Source organism: Mangifera indica, chromosome 1, assembly GCF_011075055.1.
Source record: "Mangifera indica cultivar Alphonso chromosome 1, CATAS_Mindica_2.1, whole genome shotgun sequence".
NCBI lineage: Eukaryota > Viridiplantae > Streptophyta > Magnoliopsida > Sapindales > Anacardiaceae > Mangifera > Mangifera indica.
The window spans coordinates 21,517,866-21,539,423 of NC_058137.1; the positions used below are offsets into that span (position 1 = coordinate 21,517,866).

Consider the following 21,558-nt stretch of genomic DNA (forward strand, 5'->3'; position numbering starts at 1 on the left):
GAAATATATAACATCAAGATATATGTCAATAACGAAAGAGAATATATAATAAAATAATCATAAACTAAACAAGAATTTTATAATATATAAAATAGTGTTATATATATAATTTTATATATAAATAATAATAATTTATCATATAATTAAATAGACTTGAATTAAAAATAAAAAAACATTTAACCATATAGTAATATGTTATTATTAATATATAAATTTATTGAATATATAATATGTATAGAGTTACTTAAAATATTTAACCATATCAATTTATATTAATCACATTAATTTAATATATCAACCATGTATTTTTAATAAATTTTAAGTTAATGAAAAAATAATATTAAATTATAATATGTTATATAATATAAATTCCCAATTACATATTTAAAATTAGAAACATAGAACGTTGCTTTTGCACTAAAAGTCATAAGGCATGGTTCATTTTTAAAAATTTTGTTGTCGTACAGTTCGATTTAGCCAAAATAAGACCAAACACGCTTATCTTAAGAGTACCTTTCCCTTCCAAAAAATTACACAAAAAAATCTGCAGACTTTAGACAGAAAAGTTGAAGGTTCCCTCAAAGTGAAAACATTATTAAGTAGACAGAAGGCAATGACCAGAGCCATCCCTGGGATAAATGAAACAAAGGCTACGATGTCGATTTTTGATCATTTTGGAATAAACTAAACAATCAGACAGATCTCAGGATAAATACAAAATTGATACGCCAATGAAACCCCCAGGTGATTTGATACTGTAATTCGAATCCCAGGTTCATAAATTGATGCTAATGAACAAGGTACTGAGATGTTTCAAAGACCATTCCCATTCAAGCATGGAGTTCAAAAATCGACAAAGCATTATACAACAATGCACCTTATACCCCAAAAAATTAACAAAATTGGTAGAGTATTAAATTTTTTAAATTACCTAATACAGTAATTATGGATCGAAATAAAATCAGTTAAACGTTACTTGCTTCATAGAGGAAGCACATAAATCAGAATATCATCAAATTTTACAGCACAACTGATAGGGTTTGATTATTGAGCTCAACAGAAGTCATTTTCATAATAAGGAAAGGTTGATAACCCAACAGGGAGGAAAAATTATAGCCACACATCACTCATGGAGAAAGAAAGAAGAAAGTAAGAGATTTGGGAAATTAAATTTTTTACCCTAAGTTTGGCCCATCTAACATTTATACCATATTTTTCATACTCTAAATATTTTTATTACTTTACATATTGAAATACCTAAATTACCCTTATTTTCAACTTTAAAAAACCAAACAAGACAATACTATTCCTTGTTATGTATTGCAAAGAGACAACATATGTTAATATATTTGGTATTAATATTTGAATAAGATTTATATATGTGTTAGATAAAATCAAATATAAAATATACGAAGAAACAATGTTAGTCAATTAACTATATATATTTTTGTATAAAAGAAGTAAAGAAACAAAGAAGCAAAAAATATATTTTTTGCATATAATATTGCAGAGAATATATTTCTAAGAATATTTCTGCATGTGTATTTGCTTCCATGTGTTTTCTACATGTTTGTTTGCTTCCATGTAATCATTCACTTGAATTTACATATATGCATACTTTTGCAAATATTTTTTACAAAAACACACATATTTGCTTACTTTCCTGTCAAGATCATATAATATAGCATATGAGTATTACAAATATATAACATAAGAGATCATTGGATTGTTTTCCTATACACAAAGAAACTTCTTGGATTGGCAACAACGATGCAATGACAGAACAACAAGTGAGATTTTTCCTTATAAAATGAAAGCATAATTGTATTGTACGAAATTTAATTCAATCCAAATTTAATTAAATAATTTAATATAAATGACTAATTATGTAATGCAATGTAAATTTCAATTTAATTTAGACTGAATTATTGTTATATACTCAATTAGCTAAGTATTCTTCATAAAACCATAACATAACAACTTTATTCACTAAAAGTTTCAGCAAATTTTAAGAAATTGAAGAATTCAGCAATATAAAGTAAGTTTAAAAGTTTTTAATTCAGCATTTTACAATCTAAACGATGGCTTGATTGATTATGTTAAATCTTGGATAAAAGCCTTATTAGTTTGTTTGAAATGTTGCATGCCCTCTTGATAATTTTATTTGTCTCTATAGTTATGTTTAGGGAAGTGTGAATGTGATAACATTTGTAATAGAATTAGTTTTTAATTATAATTTAAACTATAAGATTATATGTATAAATTTTTGACACATAATTTGGATACACATATGACATGTTATTATTTGATTGGATAATTTTAAATCAAAGATAAAATAACATTCAATCACATAATGATATATCATTTATATATTCAAATTATGTACTAAAAGTGTGTACACATAACATTACTCTTAGAATAATTGAAATTAAGATAGAATAAACTGACAATTTCTAACATAAAACACATTTTATTCTTGTTCAAGCCAAATGTGACTCCTATCTGATCAAACAACAGTGAAGAAGAATAATACAAAACTCATGCAGGGAAATAGACATATCACTCGGCATATTACATAACATTAGCATTGCATACAGAGTAAACAAAATCTTGATGGAATTATTCAGAATTTTCAAAATCAATTTATCGCCTTTGATCGTTCCACTGCTTACCTTCAAAGAATTCATTCAACATGCGTTCGAGATCTTCAGGTGAGTATTTGATGTACTTACTGGGATTTTTTCCATTCTCGATCATAGGCCTGTATGCATACAAATAAAATCTCATTTGAATTTACAGAGGGAGGGAGAATTGTTGGTCTGACGAGTTTATATGAACAAAGCGAGATATGGAGAACTTGCCCAAAACGTCTGACGAAAGATCTGTAGGCGGGTAAGAGGACTTCTGCGACAGCTAGCCTTAAAGATTCGCGCAACTCACTGTCGGGAACTGCCCACTGGGATTGCCGGTGATGAAGCTCCTCAAATTGAGAATTGAATACCTTGAACTTATCTTTTATCATGGCTCTGGAAACGCTGCTTGAATCAGCTCCAGAACCACCTGGACCCTGAATAGAGAGACACTGCAGAATCTGCATTTTTGTAAACCAAACAGGTAAGGACAACTGTCCAAATTTTGTGATGATTTATGACACAAAATGAATTTTCCGAAATCCCAAATAAAGTGTAGTCTAATATAAGATCACCACCAGATTGAAATATGCATGAAACAAGGTGCACTTGACCGTTAATAGGACCTTGGATCTAATCCAACTCCTGCCCAAGATATTAAAAGATCACTTTGATCCTCAAATGTCTTCAGCCCCAGAATTTGATTTCTAAGCTAGCAAGATATTTGGACTTCTGTCTAAAGTTACTAATGTAGAAAGTAAGATCTAATCCAATCCCACGCATGCCTAACTACTTGACTTGGGCTAATGTCCATGGGAATAATGCATATGCAGTCGGTCTAAGTTAACGCAAGTTAGAAATTTCCAAACAAGTCCAACAGTTCAGATTCAGTAACATTTTCAAACAACACTAACTGAACTCCAAGGATGCTCCGGATTAGTAAGAAATAAAAACATATATAAACAGACGCAAGAATAAGTTTGTTTAATTACTCAAGAAACAAAAAGGAAGTGTAGTTTTAGGTTATCAGGGACACAGCTGATATAAAAAATGATCTATGTTTCAACAAAATCAAAAGTGAGTAAATCCTCATAAAGGCTTTGCACCTCATCAAGATTAATAGAAGGAATTCTGATGCCAAAATATGTATGGTTAAAGGTAGAACCTTTGCCCAAGAAACCCTCTTATACTGATTTGCATACTGTTGCACAATCCTTCGGTGTATTTGCACCCAATCATCTCCCAATACATCTTTTGCTTCTGACCTGAAAAAGAGAAAATGATCAATTCGTGTACATCGGACAGTTGTCTTTCCGATAACACAGCTGAATAGAACAAACCTCCGCACAGATCTCACTATGTAGTGAATATTATTCATGAGAAACAACTGGGTTAATGCAGGATCTTTATATTGCTTGGATTTCCCATCCAGGTTATTGTGCAGAGCCAATATAATCTTAGTAGTTACGGCTTCCAATTGACCTTCTGGATTACCTTCATCAAACTCTTCAAACAGTAGCTTCAATGTTGCTTGGTAGCTGAATGTATTAAATTGCTAGTAGTCAGATGCTTGACGAGGCATGATTACTGCTAACAAACAGTTTTACAGCACAAGGAAAATATAAATGGATGCCAATACAAGATGGAGATTAAAACAGACATATTAAACTTGAAACCATGATAAGATAAAACTTGAGAAAAACCAATACAAGTTATGAACTCATGAGCAAAGCCATCATTAAGATATATATTTCTGTATACATCAAAGAAAAATAGTAATCATAGATAATCAAAGAAAATAGCAATATCTTCTTCTGTGAAAAAATAGTAGAGCAAGAAGTAGAAAGCACAACAATCACAACTTACTCAAATAGAAACTTTACATAATTTATCACATAGCTTGTCAAAGGATGGACGGTTCCATCAAAAACAGTAGTCTTTGTAGCATCTTTTTCAACTGCTTCTTCAAAATCAGCAAATGTCTCTTGTGCTGTCTGAGCTAGCCTCTTAGTTAAGCTGATTGAAGCTTCTCGCATTTCCATGCAAGCGGCATTCCCAAACAGATAATTGATCTGTCCTCACCAACCAACGGGAAGTGAAAAAAGAAATCAGTCTACAAATCAAGTAAATATTGAAATCTATCTTCAAAGTGTGTATTCAGTTTAGAAGTAAAATTCAAAACAAACCTACCAGAAGCCTGCCATTTCCAAACCAATGGTATACCTTGTGACCTATTTCATATTTCCCAGTCTTTCTTTTAAGCCCTAAAAAATTTCTAAATTAGCAGTCTATAACAAATATGTTAAGTAACATCTTGATGTCCTTTTGCAGATTTTTCTAGAATTTTCTGTTACTCTATCAAGAATTTCCAGAAAGCCTTCAGTGAAGTCCTACTAATTTTCCTAAGCATTTATCTGTGTTTGAAGCAAAATTTTGCATTTTAATCCCTCGTTATTTCTTATTCCTGCTTCCCAAGTTAGCAGCTACATAGTAGCATGATTCCTCTTATCTGAATTCTATAGTTAGCAACCCCTTAAAGTCATCTGGAAATTATCTATTGTCAATTACACAACCCATATCAATGAGATTAAACCAAGGGGCTAGTCGTAATGGTCAGACATCTCTCCATTAGTCTTTAGGATATCCAAAATACATATTGATCAACAATTAATTTACTGAAGCAATAACTTTCAGTGAATTTCACTGTGCATTTATTGAGTTGAATGTTGCTATGGCTACAAATATTTCATCATGTTCTCAAACTCCTTCCAGAATCGCAGTTTTTGTTGAGTCCCAATTAACAAACTAACATTGAGCCATCATCTTGGTATCAATACCTTATTGATAAATCCAGTTGATGCCCATAGAATATAAACCGATGACACTTAGTACATGGGAGAAAATCTGAGAATGGGGCCCCAGAAACTCTTATAATTCTTATTTGCGAGGGCATGAATTCATTTGGTTCATCACTCAGGATCAAAGAGAGAATGTTGTACTCAAAGTAAAGCATGTAACAGTATTCACAAGTTGAAAATATAACATCAGAGAATTAAAATCCAAACTTTGGAAGCCAAGTGGAGCCTTGACAGACTGTATTACTGGTTGTTGCTGTATACTTCAAGTAAATTGATCAAACTAATCTATTGACATGATGCAGCATTACTCTTTTATTGTCACTGAATTCATCTTCATTAAATAAGGATTTACTATTTTGATGACTCAATGAAATATATACCATAGTCAAAAAGTTTATATGCAGAGAATTGTTCATTCCAATAATTCAATGCATAACTGAATTAACTAACAAAATGCCAAAAAAATGCGTAATCATGGTACAGTTCTTATAAATTCACAAACTTTATCATACCTCTGACTGAAGTTCTCTCATAATCTCGTACATGTCTAGAATCACAAATAACTTTTCAGGTGATCTCTTGCTTTTGGCAACAGCCTCTCCAAAACTAAGAAGCATAGACACACTGTTTGCAGTGACTTCAAGAAAAATTGGATCCCTGAGATTTCTGACACCATCGAGTACTTGATCACAGATTTTCTTTTCTGCAGCGAAGAGCAGTTTCACCTGTGAAGCATTAAAATCTAGTTAGGAAATATTATTAACTAATTGAGCAGAAGTAAATATAAATCCTTACAGCAATCCGCATGTGATGTATCCAATTCCCAATCTTAGCCTCCAAAACCTCCCATGGCATTTTCTGGACATCCTCTTTACTCAGTCTCTCTACGCCTAATTTTTTGAGGCTCTGTTCCAAAACTGAAGCACGGGTATCCCTATAGACATAGTATACCAGGCCTTCATTACTTAAATATAGGGAAGATATAAACTAAAAATGCAGACAAAGGCTAAAATGTTGTATATTCAAAGATACTTATAGGTAATGTAGTAAAAAAATAATTATTAGAATATGATGAAAGAAACAAAAATCTAACATATAACCAAAAAGAAAAAGGAAAAAACAATTCATCTGCGATTAACCACATTAGCTTCTTATTGTGTTGGTTAGATCATGAATAAGTCATTGCTTAGCATCTTAGTCAGCATCAAACAGTCCATATGCAAAACATTAAATATGAAAGTTCAACATGGCACATTCAACAACTCTTATAAAGAATGGAGTTTGAAAAGGCACTACAAACATATTGACGGTTAATTTTATGACACATTCTCCCCCTGCATACACTAAATTCAAGATCTAAAGCTGTAATAAACCAGCATAATATAAACAATAGCACAGAACCAGTTTAAGGTAGAAAAAAAATAAAAAACCTGTATATTCTGAATAGCTCTTGTTGGTGGCCAGCTAGAGCCATTTGTTGGGCTAAATCATGCAGCAATGGCAGAAGCTTTGGTGGTATAAGAGTCAGAGGTGTATAAACAGCAGTTTGCAAGCTCTTTTGTTGCTCAGAATGACTCTTACCCCCCTCATTTTCATCTGATGGTCGTAGAGAATTGGGAAGACAGTCGAAAAGACGATCAGGTTCCACAGGCTTGCTGAAATTTGGAAAAGAAACAACTCATTTGAAAATCTATATTCATAGCACGATACACACAACCTTCCATAGTTAGAAACTTCTCACAAATTCAAAATGATTCATCAACCACAGAGCACATAATTGAAACAGAGGAATGTTCTAACTTCATGAGAAAGTAAACATGGAAAAATATAAGGAATTGATTGTCTCTGACTCAATGAGGTAATGAAAGGAATGATAAATGGAGGAACTAAGTAAAAATCCAAATCACTTGGTAAACAAATAACCAAAGGAACCAAAATTGTAATGTAATTGGAGCACTTCTTTAGGGGAACAGAGAAGAAATTTTCTTCTGTCTAGTGGTACTAGGCTACAAAGATATATATGGCCTTTAACCATCTCTGAGAGACTTACCCCTTAGAATTTTGAAGAACTTTTGCAATCCAACAATTCCAATAAGATGCTAACAGATTTCAATATCACATTTTAAGTTTGCCAATTGCAAGTAGTTGGAATTGCAAAGTACTAAGAGAAATTATCATGCCATATGATTCAATCTGAGAGAAAATTGAAAATATTTCACAAATCACTAGGAAGCAGAGTAAAGAGTTAGAACGGATGCATGCAGAAAGAACTGAAGATTGTTGGACAAAATTTAGCTAGAAAATCAAACAAGATGAGACTCTAAGAAGAAAGTGCTACTTGAGGAGGATATGTAAATACATAAATAAAAAAAGATTTATCTATGAGAAGGCCACCTGTAATTATTTAATAGCGTTTTGAACTCCTCTTCAAGCTTTGACATTGCTTTTGCAAGCAAGTTGTTACATTGGGTATGCACTCCAGAGCTGCTCTTTAAACTTTTATTATTGCTGAAAAATTTAATATTGCTTCTCAACTGATCAATTGCCTCTAGGTAGCTTTCTAAGTCCTCATGTGGACCTCTAAGAATTTTTGCCTCTGCCTAAACATTTCAATCAAACAGAAAATCAGCAATGAAAATCAATCTTTCAAATTACAATGTAAAGAATAGTCATCAAAATCAACAATACCTCTAAAATAATAATGACCCCTTGTGATCATGTAATTAACCCTTAAAGAACACTCAATATAAAGAAGAAAACAAACTTCAAGACCATTTTCCCTCTTCAGGCTTACAAAAACAATGCATCCCATAATATTTATGTTAAAACTTTAGTTAAATTGCCTATGGTACCAGTAAAACATTGAACGAGGAAAGGCCAGTTAAGAATGGTAGTGGTCAGAATTAAGAAAAATTAATAAGCAACACTAAAAGGAATCTCATTTAAAAATTCCCATGTGAAACATATGCTACCATTGACAAGGCATAATAGAAAGCTCCCGTTTGTCTCTTAGTTTGAGGCAAATGTCATCTAATCAGAATTTAAGTGTCTCTATCAAACAAAACTACAACTATGTTTAATATTAATCAATAGAGGATCATCATTAATTTGTATTAAACCATGCAAGAGGTAAATCTTATACAAAACATAAAAAGTTTATATTTCCCTACAGCTTTTCTTAATCCGCACGGTTCAAATCAGGAACTCCAATTATAATAATCTTATAGAAAAACTAATAAGAAAACTTATAATTTTCATGTCATCGTCACTTACAAAAATTCACTTAAAAATCAAGCATTAAACAAACCTTGCGATAGAGGTCAAATTGACCTAAAATAGCCTCAGCAGACTTCAATGTTTTATCAATATTCTCGTGAGCGCTTCTAATCGAATGCGTCCTTATCTACCAGACAACACCAAAAAAAACTCATAAAAAAACCACAAAATTAGATTTAAAAACTCTTTTTCTAGATCAATTCAATTCCATCAAAAACTCAACCTGCGTTGGACGCATAGCCGTCTCGAGCGCCGAGAGCCGGTAATCAAAGGATCCAAGAATGCCGACCATGTTATCGGTGATGGTCTGGCTCTTAACCAGCGACTCTTTAACGGTAGCCGCTCGCTCTCGTAAAGCGTCCATCGCCTTTGGCTTCACGCCCATAGTTTGTTTATTCAGTTCAAAAATCTAAATCTTCCAGTGTTGGTGTCGTGAATTGTCAATCGAATTGGCGTGATTCAAACGTTAGCTTGTTTCAGGTGATTTGATTTTGAGAGTTTTATTTATTTATTTATTTGGATTTTTTATTTTTTTACTTTTTGTTTTTGTATAGAGAAAGGGGACAAGAAATGAAGTAGTTATGAAGGAATATGTATATGAAGATCTCGTTAATCAGATGGTGGGTCCGGAGCAACTAGTGGGGCCTGTTCTTCCTTTTTAAATGTTTTATTATATAATTTAATCCACGTCACGTTTTTTAAACTAAACAGAGAAAACATTCCCTAGTAAATTACTCTTTGGTCCTATGACCTTTTGCATTTTCATTCTTAGTATATTGAAATCTTAATTTTATGTATTATATATCAAGTATTATTATATTATATCATATAATATAATTTTAAAGAAATAAATTAATAAAAATAATTAAAAAATATAATTAATTATCATCATTTTTAAAAATATCATATATTTTTAAAATTTTAAAATTTTTTATATTCACTTCTACTATATCACCATTTTCTTTAAAAAATATATTAATGCATTTCATTAATATGTATTATATCATAAAATATATATCATATTATATAATATATTTATTATATTGTATTAATTATTATACACTTTATAGTACGTATTATTTTCTATCTATATTATATCATATTATAAGATATATATTATGTATCAGAGGATACTAATAACTATACAGCTAAAGAGCTTCTCATATGAAAAAAGTTTATAGTTTGATTATGTTAAATAATTTCGTATATTATTATAATTTTTAGTCATAATTTTTTTTAATAACAATGAAATTAAAAGTAGTGTTATATACATAATTTTATATACAGATAATAATTTATCATTATATAATTAAATAATTAAAAATTAAAAATAAAATAACACTTAATTTTTTTTTCTTATCCTCTTCTTCCTCTTTTCACCTCTCTTTCTACCGTACTAGATTCATTATTGTCTTCTTACCTTTTGAGGCATTGGATGGAAGAACAAGAACTTTTATTAAAATAAAATGATACCTCACTTTATAAAAAACATCAAATACTGAGAAATGAAAAAAAAAATCAATACAAATTCTTATACAAAAGTTTGTAGCAAAAATAAAACTCATAGTAAATCCATAAGATAATAAAACATAACATGGCATGTGTCTTCACGAACATGCCTAGTTGACCCGCTATTTTACAATTGTCATAATTATTTGTTATTTGTAAAACATTATAAAAAATAAGTGAGTGATAATCGTACCGCTGTACTTAAATTTTACATTTTCATAGAATATAAACTTAGTCATGATATACATATGGACCCAAAATTTTGATGACATGAAATGCAATGCATTAAAAAACTTTATTTATAAAAGCATTGGTGTAAGCATTATTCATATAACATCATTTTTTTTTTTTAAGTTGTAACTATCTCGATCTAATTAGTTTAAGACAAAGATTAAATATCTTGATCACATGAGAAACATAGTTATACAATCCCCATTCTATAAACTCATATATTGGATTATTACATTGTAACAACCTGCATCGATGGTCTTACCCTTCGATGGAAATGTTACTTATTTAGTCTAAACATTCATTATAAGTACTTAAAGATTATCAAGCCTGAAAAATTAATAAAATACCCCTTAAATAAACACAAAATCAACTACAAGTGCCATCAATAAAAGCAAATTAAATAACAATCAACACCATCCAAATCATAAACCAACGTCCAAAGAGTGTGTGTATAAAAAGAAATAACCACACATCAAAATAAAAATAATTAATCAAAATCCATGACAAAGTCTCTCTCGTGCAACACCTTAATTAACCAGTTGCCTCGATGTCACCATATCATCGTTCAATTGCAAAATAAATAGAATGCGATGAGCAATAAATATTCAAGAAGTAGGAGTAACTATCATATAAAAAATAAAATTGTATTATACTTTTTTCTAAACTCAGTTCGCATTCTTTGGTTACCAATTCTCTCATCATCTAGGATTCACCTCAACCCTTCCTTGGATGTCTTGGAATGCATTGCATGTATGTCATTCATTTTATTTGATTAAAGCATTTATCCTCATTATTTTCTTATTTCAACTCTATGTCAATCAATCTAGGCTAAAATAAGGATTTTGCATCCTACCCATGCGACTATTCTCTCAAGCTATCGCAGTTCATAACATGTATGAACTTGTCTTGATGTCTTTTTGTGAATTTCCATCTATGAACCCTATCTCTCTTATAACACTTTTTTGTGGGTGGAGAAAGATGAATCGTTTGAGTATTTTTAGTGTGGCATTCAAATAAGGAAATTATACAAAACATGTACTTTTCTTATATATTTTTTGAATCACTTAATCATTGGAACAAGTGTTTGCTTTAGTGGAATGGTCATTAGCCACTTAATCAAATTATGATGTGATGCATTATATAATTCATTCACTAGACACTTTTTGAACAACCATTCATAAAAAACTCTTTGAATGGTTAAAAGGAACCTAGAAGGGGTAAATAAGTTCTTTAAAAATTTTAATGCACAAGTAATAATTTAAACAACCAACAATGAATGTAAATACAAAATAAAAGGTTAGGGATATGAAATACTCAATATTTAGTGTGATTTGAAGTTTTCTCTTGTAAGTCTCCTACGTTTACTTCTCCAAATAAACCGCCTTAAAGTTCCATTATCACTTGAACAAATTCTTTATACTTAGTTATTTGGGGTTTCACTCAATTGATACAAGATTTCACCAACAAGTGTTTGAAATACAGATGTTTTATGTGCTAAAGTCTCTCAAAGACAAATTACACAAATATGAGTACAAAGGTTCTCTCAATGATTTGAGTGGGCTTAATGAAGGAAAGAGAATAAATGAGCTTTAAAGAATTTTTGCTTAAGAATGTATCAATATGTTTTCTAAACAGTTTCATTGGGTTTTAAAAACTAGTCATTGAATTTTGAAAATGACATTTTGCTCTTGAAACTGCAACAGAACGAGTGACACCTGCAATTGGCATGGTTAGTGCCGCTATTTATGACTAAAGGTTAACCTTGATTAAAGTTTCCAACGATTGACTTTAAATGTGTGTGCCACTGAAGAATGGTTTCCATGGTTAATAGCACGGTCGATATCCCTTTCAAAGCCTTAAGTTTCAAAAAATCCGAAAGAGTGCATGATATATCAATTGGGATACTACACAACTTCCTTAGCGCCTGATTTTTACACTATGCATGGTTGGCCAACCCATTAGCACGGTCAATATGCTTTTCTTGACTTTAAGTCTTATGGACTTTTGATTTTGACCAAACATGACATGTAAGAACGACTTTTCATCCTCCACTCTCTCCACGAAAGTTGAAGCACAGGTAGCATAAGGATTTTTGAATGGTTGACATGCATTGATTGACTTTCTCTAAGTTGACCATTCAATTAAAGCTTTGATACTTGGCCGGTACTGGCTTGTTTTCCTTGTCCATGACTTAGATTTGGTTAGGAATGACTGACTTGCTTAACTGGAATGTTCGTGCATAACCATATTGAACTTGGCTAAAATTCCAGAAACGTGCATGACTAAGGAACAACATTGGTCACGACTTGATGAACACATTATTTTCCTTTATGGGTTGGTTGTACCACTTGATGTGTCAGTCATTCTCAGGGTTTATTCTTGTAATTTTCACATTTTGTCCATTTCAAATGTTTTACATATTCTTTGGACATTTTAGCATTTTTAACTTATATTTTCATCATCACCCCTTAAAACAACCATTCAATCCTTTATTTTCATTAATTCTTTAATTTAATCAAATTAACATATGCCCCCATCAACATTAATTCAAACTTAACATTAAAATGACATAAATAATCTTGCCACGCACCTGTGGGTATTACAAACATAAATGTTGTCTAACCACCATACTACCAAAGTTGCCAAAATAATTGAACGAACAAAATTTATTACCAAGTTTTATTGATGACCATAAATGAATAAGGAAAACTTGAACTTGCCCAATATATCATTTTGGTTAATTGTTTTGAGCTAATCGAAGTTCACTCATGTTCAAAGTCAGAGGTTTGTGTTCAATCTCAAAAGATTAGTTCAAAGTTCATTGAAGGCATATTGTAATTCCCTATCCATCCATTTATTTATTTTTAACTTGAGAATTTTACAATTTGAATCTATTAATATAAATAAAGAATTGAATTGAGTTGAATTCAATGCAATACTGAGTGAAGTTTACTTTGGGATTTGAGACAAAAGTAAATTTCATCATTTTCTCGCTAGTGTGTCCTAGTGTGAGTGTTAGCGGGCATTTGAGTGGTGGCAATTATAACAATGATCTCGTGGATGCAAATATTGTTAATGTTGAAGGGAGAATTCTTGATGGAACAACAACTCCCCCATATCTTTGATGGGGCCACAAAGGCAAATCATAGGGATTTTAATGGCCCATTAATAGTGATTGAGACTATGTTCGTTATTGTAGCTACATTTAACAATCCATTATGTCATCGACTACTTATTCAAAATGAGCCAAAGACTTCAATTTTAGGTGGTAATAGTAGTGGTGAAGGGCAATTGCTTATTAGCTCAAGTGGTGGTGATGACAACAAGGTCAAGAGTGAACAATTGGTGGGAGGAGAAATATCATATAATATAGTTTTCATTTGTGAAGTGACATGGGCACCCATTACTAGACCGTGCCACCATCAAGACTTTATTGAGTTTTCTTTTCCTTCTACTTTTTTAAGTGAATTAATCTAACCTTGGATTTATGTTGATTTTAGTAGTTAGTGCTTCTTGTTTATGAAGATGATTAATTGTCCCTTATTCAATTTCAAATTCTCATCTTATTTATATCTAGTAAATAGGCTTGTCACTTACAAATGTTCGAAGATTATCTATCAAAAGATGAGTACAGATAATAAAGTTTTTAGATTCATACTTGTTTAGAGTTGTCCTTGTATATATGTATTTTTTTTTTTTGTAGGCAGGCAAGGTATCTCCGAGCACCCACAATGATTTCCCATCATTGGTATTTTCCACCTCCATTGTCAGTGGATCTACAAGCTTTGTTATGGATTGATCAAAATCTGTAAGTATGCTTCAAAATCAAGTACAAGTTCTTTATTATCTACGCCCTGTGGACGACAAACATGGAAGCGACCATATGTGGCAAATTCAAAGATTGCTCATCATCAAGTTTATGCTCTCATCTTGCGATTTTTTTTCAATAACCATAATTATACTCTGAAAATAAAGAATGAAATCAATCAATATTTAATACCCTAAAAAATTTAAATATTGTCATTGAAACTTATGTGAATATGATGACCTATAGATGATTTATAAACACTTGATTGGAAATGTTAAATTCATTCATCAACTCTTTTATACAAATGTGTATTAGTTTAAGTCTCGGATTTTTTTTAATTCGAAGATAATAAATTTTTCATTCTTATTATCAAAATGTATATTTGATCCTTATCCAAAAATTATTTAAAAGATTAATTATCTTTGTTAGCCTTCTGAGTTTACCATTATCTTTAGTTATTAAAACTAACGTCTGATTTTTATCAATATTGATTCGGCCAATAATTAATCTTTTTAAATTTAAAATGCCGCTAAGACATTCCATTCATTGAGGCAATGAAGTGGAAAAATAATTAGACTAGCTCAAAAACCCTGAGAAGAATTTTTTAAATGATTACTTTTTTACTTTTATGATAAATGATTCTACATAGTTTTAAAAATTGTATAGCTACCTCTTTGCGGCTTCATTTTATGGCTATTATCGTTATGGTAAGATTCGAATTGAGTTGAATTTGAGTTCGATTCAGTTTACATATAACTGAGCTCATGAAAGTCAAGTTCGAATTTGATTTAAATTCGGTTTAACTCGTTTTTTGTTATTAAAATGACGTCATTTTATTACATATTGATCAAAACGACGTCGTTTTGTATCAAATTTTTTAATTGAAAAATTTGACGAACTCGAGCTCGTATAGGGCTAACTTGTTTCGGACTCTTTCAAGCCAAGCTCAAGCTCAAACAGGCTCAGTTTAAGTCTAACCCTAATTATCATTAAGGGTACATTTGATTTAAAGAATATTTTATTACTAAAATTAAAAAATTATTTTGAGGATTATTAATTATATCTAATAAAATTTAATAAAACTGGGTAGATATTTGGTTAAAGGTAATAAAAAAATATTATTATATTATTTTACTTAAATACTCTTAGATATAATTATTCTAAAATATTTTTTATGTTATTTGTTATATTAATTGAAAATGATATTATTTTTGCTATAAAAAATAAATAAATAAGGTTATAGTTATAATAAAATAAATATTATTTTAGTAATCTTTTAATGTATGTGATAATCAAATTACTTTTTATATTATCTATCACATCATTATCGGTAATAGAATATTACCGAAATCTTTTATTACTTATAAACCAAACATAGTAATGTAAGTAATAAAAAATAAATTATTAGAATACTCTTTAATGCTTCCTAACCAAACCCCCCTAAATAGTAACTCTAATGGTCGGTTTAGTTCAAGGATAAAAATATTACTTTAATAATTCATCTTTTATTACTTATATTATTTTATTTAGTTATTATTTTATTATTAATAGTGATGTGACAAGTAACATAAGAGATAATCTTATTACCACATTCATCTTAAATATTAAAATATTATCAAGATAATCTTAATTTTATTATAACTATATTCTTATTTAATAATTTTTAGAATAAAAATAATCGTATCTTTAATTAATATAATATATAATATGTATGATATTTTATAAAATTATATGTAAAGACATTTAAATAAAATAATATTTTTGTATTTTTTAATTAACTCTAATCAAACACAATAATTATTTATATTTATCTATTTCTATCAAATTTTATTAAATATAATAATAAATTAATAATTTATACTAAATAATTTTTTAGATAATTTATCTTTTAAAATAATCTTTATTTTTAATAATAAAATATTATTAGAACCAATCACACTCTAATTTTATGAAAAAAGGTGTCTTGCATTCTTTTCAAAGAAATGTCAATTTTGAGACTAGCCATTAGATGAGAAAGGTTTAAGGTACATTTCAAAACCATACGTCGAGAAAGGCAATAAGGTAATCTATCGGAATCAAGGCATAATGTATCAAATATTAAAATTTCCAATTTTAGGGCTCATTAAAAAGTCAAAAGGGAATATGATTTTCGAACTATAAGAGATTATTTGATAAAAAGTATAATATTTATGATCAAAATATAAATTTGAAAATCTTAAGGTTATTATACCATATAGGATACATAATAATCAAACCGTATATCATATTATATATCGAAAACCTAATTTTTTATATTGTATATCTAATATAACCTTGTATTATATAATACAACTTTTAAAAAATAAAATAAAATAATAATAATAAAAAATTTAATTAACACAATATCATATTAAAAAATATCATAAACATTCCTAAAAATTTAAGATTTTATTTAAAAAATGTATTGATCTATATCGTAAGAGACGTATTATCAATTCGATACACCTCATGATACATATCATTTTTTACCTATATCATATCATATTATAGAATTCACATCGTGTATCGTAATATATTAATAACTATAATATGATATTGTACTTTAAAAATATAGAAACATATTAAGTTTGTTAATTATATTTTTATATTACTATCCACGAACATTCAACAAGTCGTTTTCATGATAATTTCATAAACTATTGTTCTAAGTTTGTATTAACGATATAACACCCGCTTAATAATAATTATGACTAAAACATTCAGCTAACTCCATATATAATTTAAGGAAAAGATGTACTAGCACATTATTATTGACTTTTCATCTCTTTCTATGTAACACCCCTGCATAAATTTCTTCATACTTCATCTATATGTATCCTAAACTTTCCCTTCACATAACTAAGAGCTTTTAGGCTCTTATTCTAGTGCTCAGTACTACTGATATAGAAGAGTCAGTATGTCCAGTCCCTGGGCAATCCCATGTCTGGAGGAAGATGATAATGGCAATCCTCTGGTTTGCTTACCCCTACCCTTTTCATGGAGTTGCTCTGCTGCCTCGCCTTATTTTCCTGCCTGTTTCTCACAACTGCCATAGATATACATGTATGTAAGAAAACTGTGTCTCATGGAGTCTCAAAGAAAACAAAGTTTTAGCCTACAACATTAGCAACAATAGTGTTACTGCATATATAAGTTTCTTTTTAATTTCCTTCAATGTTCTCAACAGCCAAGGCACCAAACAGGGAATTTTGATACATGGGACTGATTCTAAAGAACAATCCTAAACAGATGGATGCATTAACTCCGGTCAAAATCCATTTGCATTATAGAACAAAACCTCTGTTGAACAGCTCAAGCATTAATGAAGCATGTCAAAAATGCTAATTTGGTCAGCAAAGATTAGTAATGAATCCCACATAAAAACTTTTAGTTTCTGACTCACCAACCTAACCTCATGACCTTTATTTGACTGACAAAGACCCTCTACCCATTTGTATTATCAATGCATGTATTACCCAAAAAATTTTACCATAATGTTAGTTTCGAATAATCAAGCTGGTAAAGTCCCCTTTCTTTAATGATTTTTCACAATTATGACTGCGCAATGTGACAGTTGTAGCAGAAGATAAGCCCCATACTTAAACACCAAAAACAGAAAGAAAAGCATATCCCGAAATGATAACTTATCAAGAACACTTTGAACAAAATTGGAAAACTGAACGCAACAATAACTCACTCTTCTTCTTGGCATCAGAGGAAGTTGCAGCGGCAATAGAAGTCTCAATAATGCGAGGATGAAACACGCCTGTCCCTCCAGATTCTCTCACCAAACCGCCATTGAACCCAATTCCACCTCCCACAACCAGCCCTTTTTGGTTTTGTTGCAGCAACCGGTTTTGCTGTCTCTGCAAAACCCTAGTTATGCTTGCTTCCCTGCACCTCTCAACCTAAACATCCACCAAGTCAAAAGTTCAAAAATTCATAATATTTATTGACCTTCCCCATTCCATTCTGCAAAATTTAAAGCTTTGAAAAGACAACCCATACCCATAACAAATTATGAAAAAACGTCACTTTGCTATTGTACCGGTCCCGGTGACTGTACCGGAAATATTATGAAAATCATACAAATGTTACTGGTGTTATTTTTCGGTAACGTTGCTGGAAACATACCGATGTTTGACCCGCCTAAACCGATCCTCATAAATCATAACAAATATTTAAAAAGAGAACTTTGCTACAGTACTACTGGTCCCGCAAAGTCGTAATCCTTACTAGAAATATTATGAACATCATGCAACCACATATCGGTTCTGTACTGTTACTGATCACTAAGTATACGGTAATGTTACTGGAAATATGTTTATTCACAACTCGCCGAATAAAATTTCTCAGATATATTATTGACATCATTCAACTAGATAGAGCTCTGTAATGTTACAGTTCTGTAATGTACCGGAAACATACAGATTTACGACGCGCCTAATTCGAAAACCGAGTTTTAAGTTGAGTTAGTTACCAGAGAAGGTAGGTGTCTCAGGGACTGTAAATCCAAACGAGGTTTTGAAAGCGACACCGTAGTGTAAGGATGAAGCCTTTGGCCAAGTTGGAGACCGCCGTCGACTCCGCCGAAGTAACCAGGAGGTAGTGCAGTGCTCCGAACCGGCGGCTTGAACCGCTACAAAGAAACAATAAAGAGAAAACGAAGAGTTCAGAGTTTATTTATCTAACAAATAATCAGTTAATTAAACATTAAATAAAATCAAACCTCGGACTGAAACTGAAACTCATGAGGAGAAGGAGGAGGATGGTGATAAGTTTTTTGAAGCAAAGAGAGGGCATTGAAACGGTCCTCCACGTCATCAACAAAGCGATAACATGGCTTCTCGTTTACGAAAATATCAGACGGAATAAAGCGCTCTCCATCGTCCAAATTCGGAGGGAACTCAGCCATGCTTAAACCAGTACAATTATTCTCACAACAGAGAAAACGTAAACGAGAACTGTTTTGTGAGTCGACACAGCGAGCAGGGTGAACGTTTTTGAAATTGACGTTTCGAGTCCTGGTTTTGTGGTTCTTCTTGTGTCATATAAAAAAGCAAAGAAGAGACTGTGCGTGGGCAGCGTGAGGGACTGAGACTTTAGGGCGTGTTTGGTTCGTGATTATTTATTTTTTGTTTTGTCTGGTTGGCTTGGGAATTGGAAACTAACCATTTTTCTCGATTAAAGAATCAAGAAAATTATTTATAAATTTTACTTTGATTTTGTCTTGGTCTCTAGTTTATGTTTTTTTATTTTGACTTCAGTCTTTTTTATTTTAAATTTTTTAAAATTAATATAATATATTATTTTTAAAGCTCTTTTAGGAGGATTTAGAATATTATTTTATGTTTTGTTGGTAATTTTATTTTATGATAAGTACTTTTTCAAACATCTAATAATATTAAAATCTTATCTGCTTAATTACGAAGAAAATTTTAAAATATTTATAATACCAAGATAATTATAAAACGGTAAAATTATATATATATTAATAATTATTATTATTAAAGATTTGAATGATTTAATTGGTAACCTGTTATTGTTAATATCTAAGGTAGTTTTGATGGTTGATATATATAGTTTTTTTATATTAAAGAATATTTATTATTTTTTAAATTATTTGAATTTTATTTATATCTATTTAAAAAATAATATATAATTTATAATAATTAGTTTTATTCTATAAATTTAAAAGCAGCACCATACATGATAAAATTAAGGAAAGTCTAAAAGAACCAAAAAGGTGAAACCAAACATGTCCTTCTGTATCTCATTGGGTGGGGAACAGTACTGAGATCACGTGACCACTCGGCTTGCGCCTAAGACGAGTCAGTGCCGTATAACTCGGCCGCCCAGTCTCCACTACTCGCCCGTTTTGGCTCAATGTGTGGCACGTCAACTTGTTTTCAACCGGCATTTGGAAAGAATGTGTTCCACTCGCTGTTAGGATTTGACGCGTGTTGATATGATTGAATAATTGGGGTGAAAAAGAAATTTAATGTTATTGCTACACTCGAGAGTGTGGGGAAGATATTTTGTTAAAAGGCTGCTATGTTGTTTTGGTCGCTGGCAGAAAATCAACCCGATGGGATGGCCTGTAGGATATCCGATATAGGCGTGTAGTTGGTCAATTTTATACACGTGGCAGTTATGTGTTCATTAATAGGGATGAATTCGAACGGGAGCTTAATTGCACTTGAAGACGCCCACAGGATAACCTCAAAGACCCAAAAAAGAAATCCCCATCCTTGAAAGTAAAATCCTAAATCATATTTGATTATATATAAAAATTAAATTCATGATATGGTTATATATATATATATATATATTTATATAAAACTCTAGAAAGTGGCGATGTGGTTTTACATGTGCAAAAATTGGATAATTAATTAAAATAAACAAAATTTTAAGTGTTTATACGTTTTTAGGCCACTATAGAAAAGTTTTACCAAAATAAGTAAACCGTATTTTTTTTACCCTTTTTACCTTTATGTTGAAAAACCAAGTAAAAATATTTTTTCTGAGAATATGCGTCGATTTATGATGGTAACGATGGTGGGTAGGGATTTTACAGTGAAACCCTAAATATGTTGAATTATGTATATGGATATTTTTGAATGTTTCGAACGCTTAAAATGATGTAATTTTGATGTTAATGGATGTCTGGAAGTGTAGCCGTTGAGAGACAAAAGCGCACAAATTTACAGTGTCGCGCAAATCGCACAAAAATCTTGTTCACAGACTATTATATATATATTAATATATGATTAGATATAATAATATTTTATCATTATGTGATGAAGTATTATTTTATCTTTAATTTAAAATAATTTAATTATACGACGATATATCATTTATGTATTTAATTGTTTACTCAAAAATATGTATATATAATTTTATTGTAAAGAAATGAGTAAGTGATAATTAATTAGCAAGTAGAGGACATTAGGTCATACACTTCTTTCTATTAATTTATTTATACACTTATCTTACATTCTCTTATATATTTCGTCATGAGCAATACTATGTGTACCCACTTTGGATACACAAATGTATACACACTCATATGTGTCATTATATGATTGGTTATTGTTTTATTTTTAATTCAAAATCATACAATCACATGATAACACATATAAATGTGTACACATTTGTGTATCCAAAGTAGGTACACATAGTTTTATTGTTTCGTCATATAGGGTACACTTATGAACCTAATACTTGG

At 30.5% G+C, this 21,558-nt stretch overlaps 2 protein-coding genes across 3 annotated transcripts; both read right to left on the minus strand.

The window, feature by feature from the left end:
• Positions 1–2,413: 2,413 nt before the first annotated feature.
• LOC123211632 (exocyst complex component EXO70A1-like) lies at positions 2,414–9,326 on the minus strand. 2 transcript variants are annotated; one of them, XM_044630426.1, is made up of 11 exons: positions 8,988–9,323; positions 8,796–8,891; positions 7,883–8,088; positions 6,919–7,143; positions 6,284–6,422; positions 6,001–6,213; positions 4,497–4,702; positions 3,971–4,168; positions 3,796–3,895; positions 2,862–3,091; positions 2,414–2,761 (listed from the first exon to the last, which is right to left on the minus strand). In XM_044630426.1, the coding sequence occupies exons 1-11, from the start codon at positions 9,147–9,149 to the stop codon at positions 2,644–2,646; spliced, it is 1,893 nt and encodes a 630-aa protein (XP_044486361.1). In that variant the 5' UTR covers positions 9,150–9,323; the 3' UTR covers positions 2,414–2,643. The 2 variants fall into 2 exon arrangements, with proteins under 2 accessions (XP_044486361.1, XP_044486368.1); XM_044630433.1 differs by lacking the exon at positions 2,414–2,761 and having other exon boundaries at positions 2,881–3,091; positions 3,737–3,895; positions 8,988–9,326.
• Positions 9,327–17,035: 7,709 nt separating this feature from the next.
• LOC123224014 lies at positions 17,036–19,371 on the minus strand. Its single transcript, XM_044647498.1, has 4 exons — positions 19,060–19,371; positions 18,811–18,969; positions 18,028–18,238; positions 17,036–17,376 (listed from the first exon to the last, which is right to left on the minus strand). The coding sequence occupies exons 1-4, from the start codon at positions 19,243–19,245 to the stop codon at positions 17,243–17,245; spliced, it is 690 nt and encodes a 229-aa protein (XP_044503433.1). The 5' UTR covers positions 19,246–19,371; the 3' UTR covers positions 17,036–17,242.
• Positions 19,372–21,558: the final 2,187 nt, after the last annotated feature.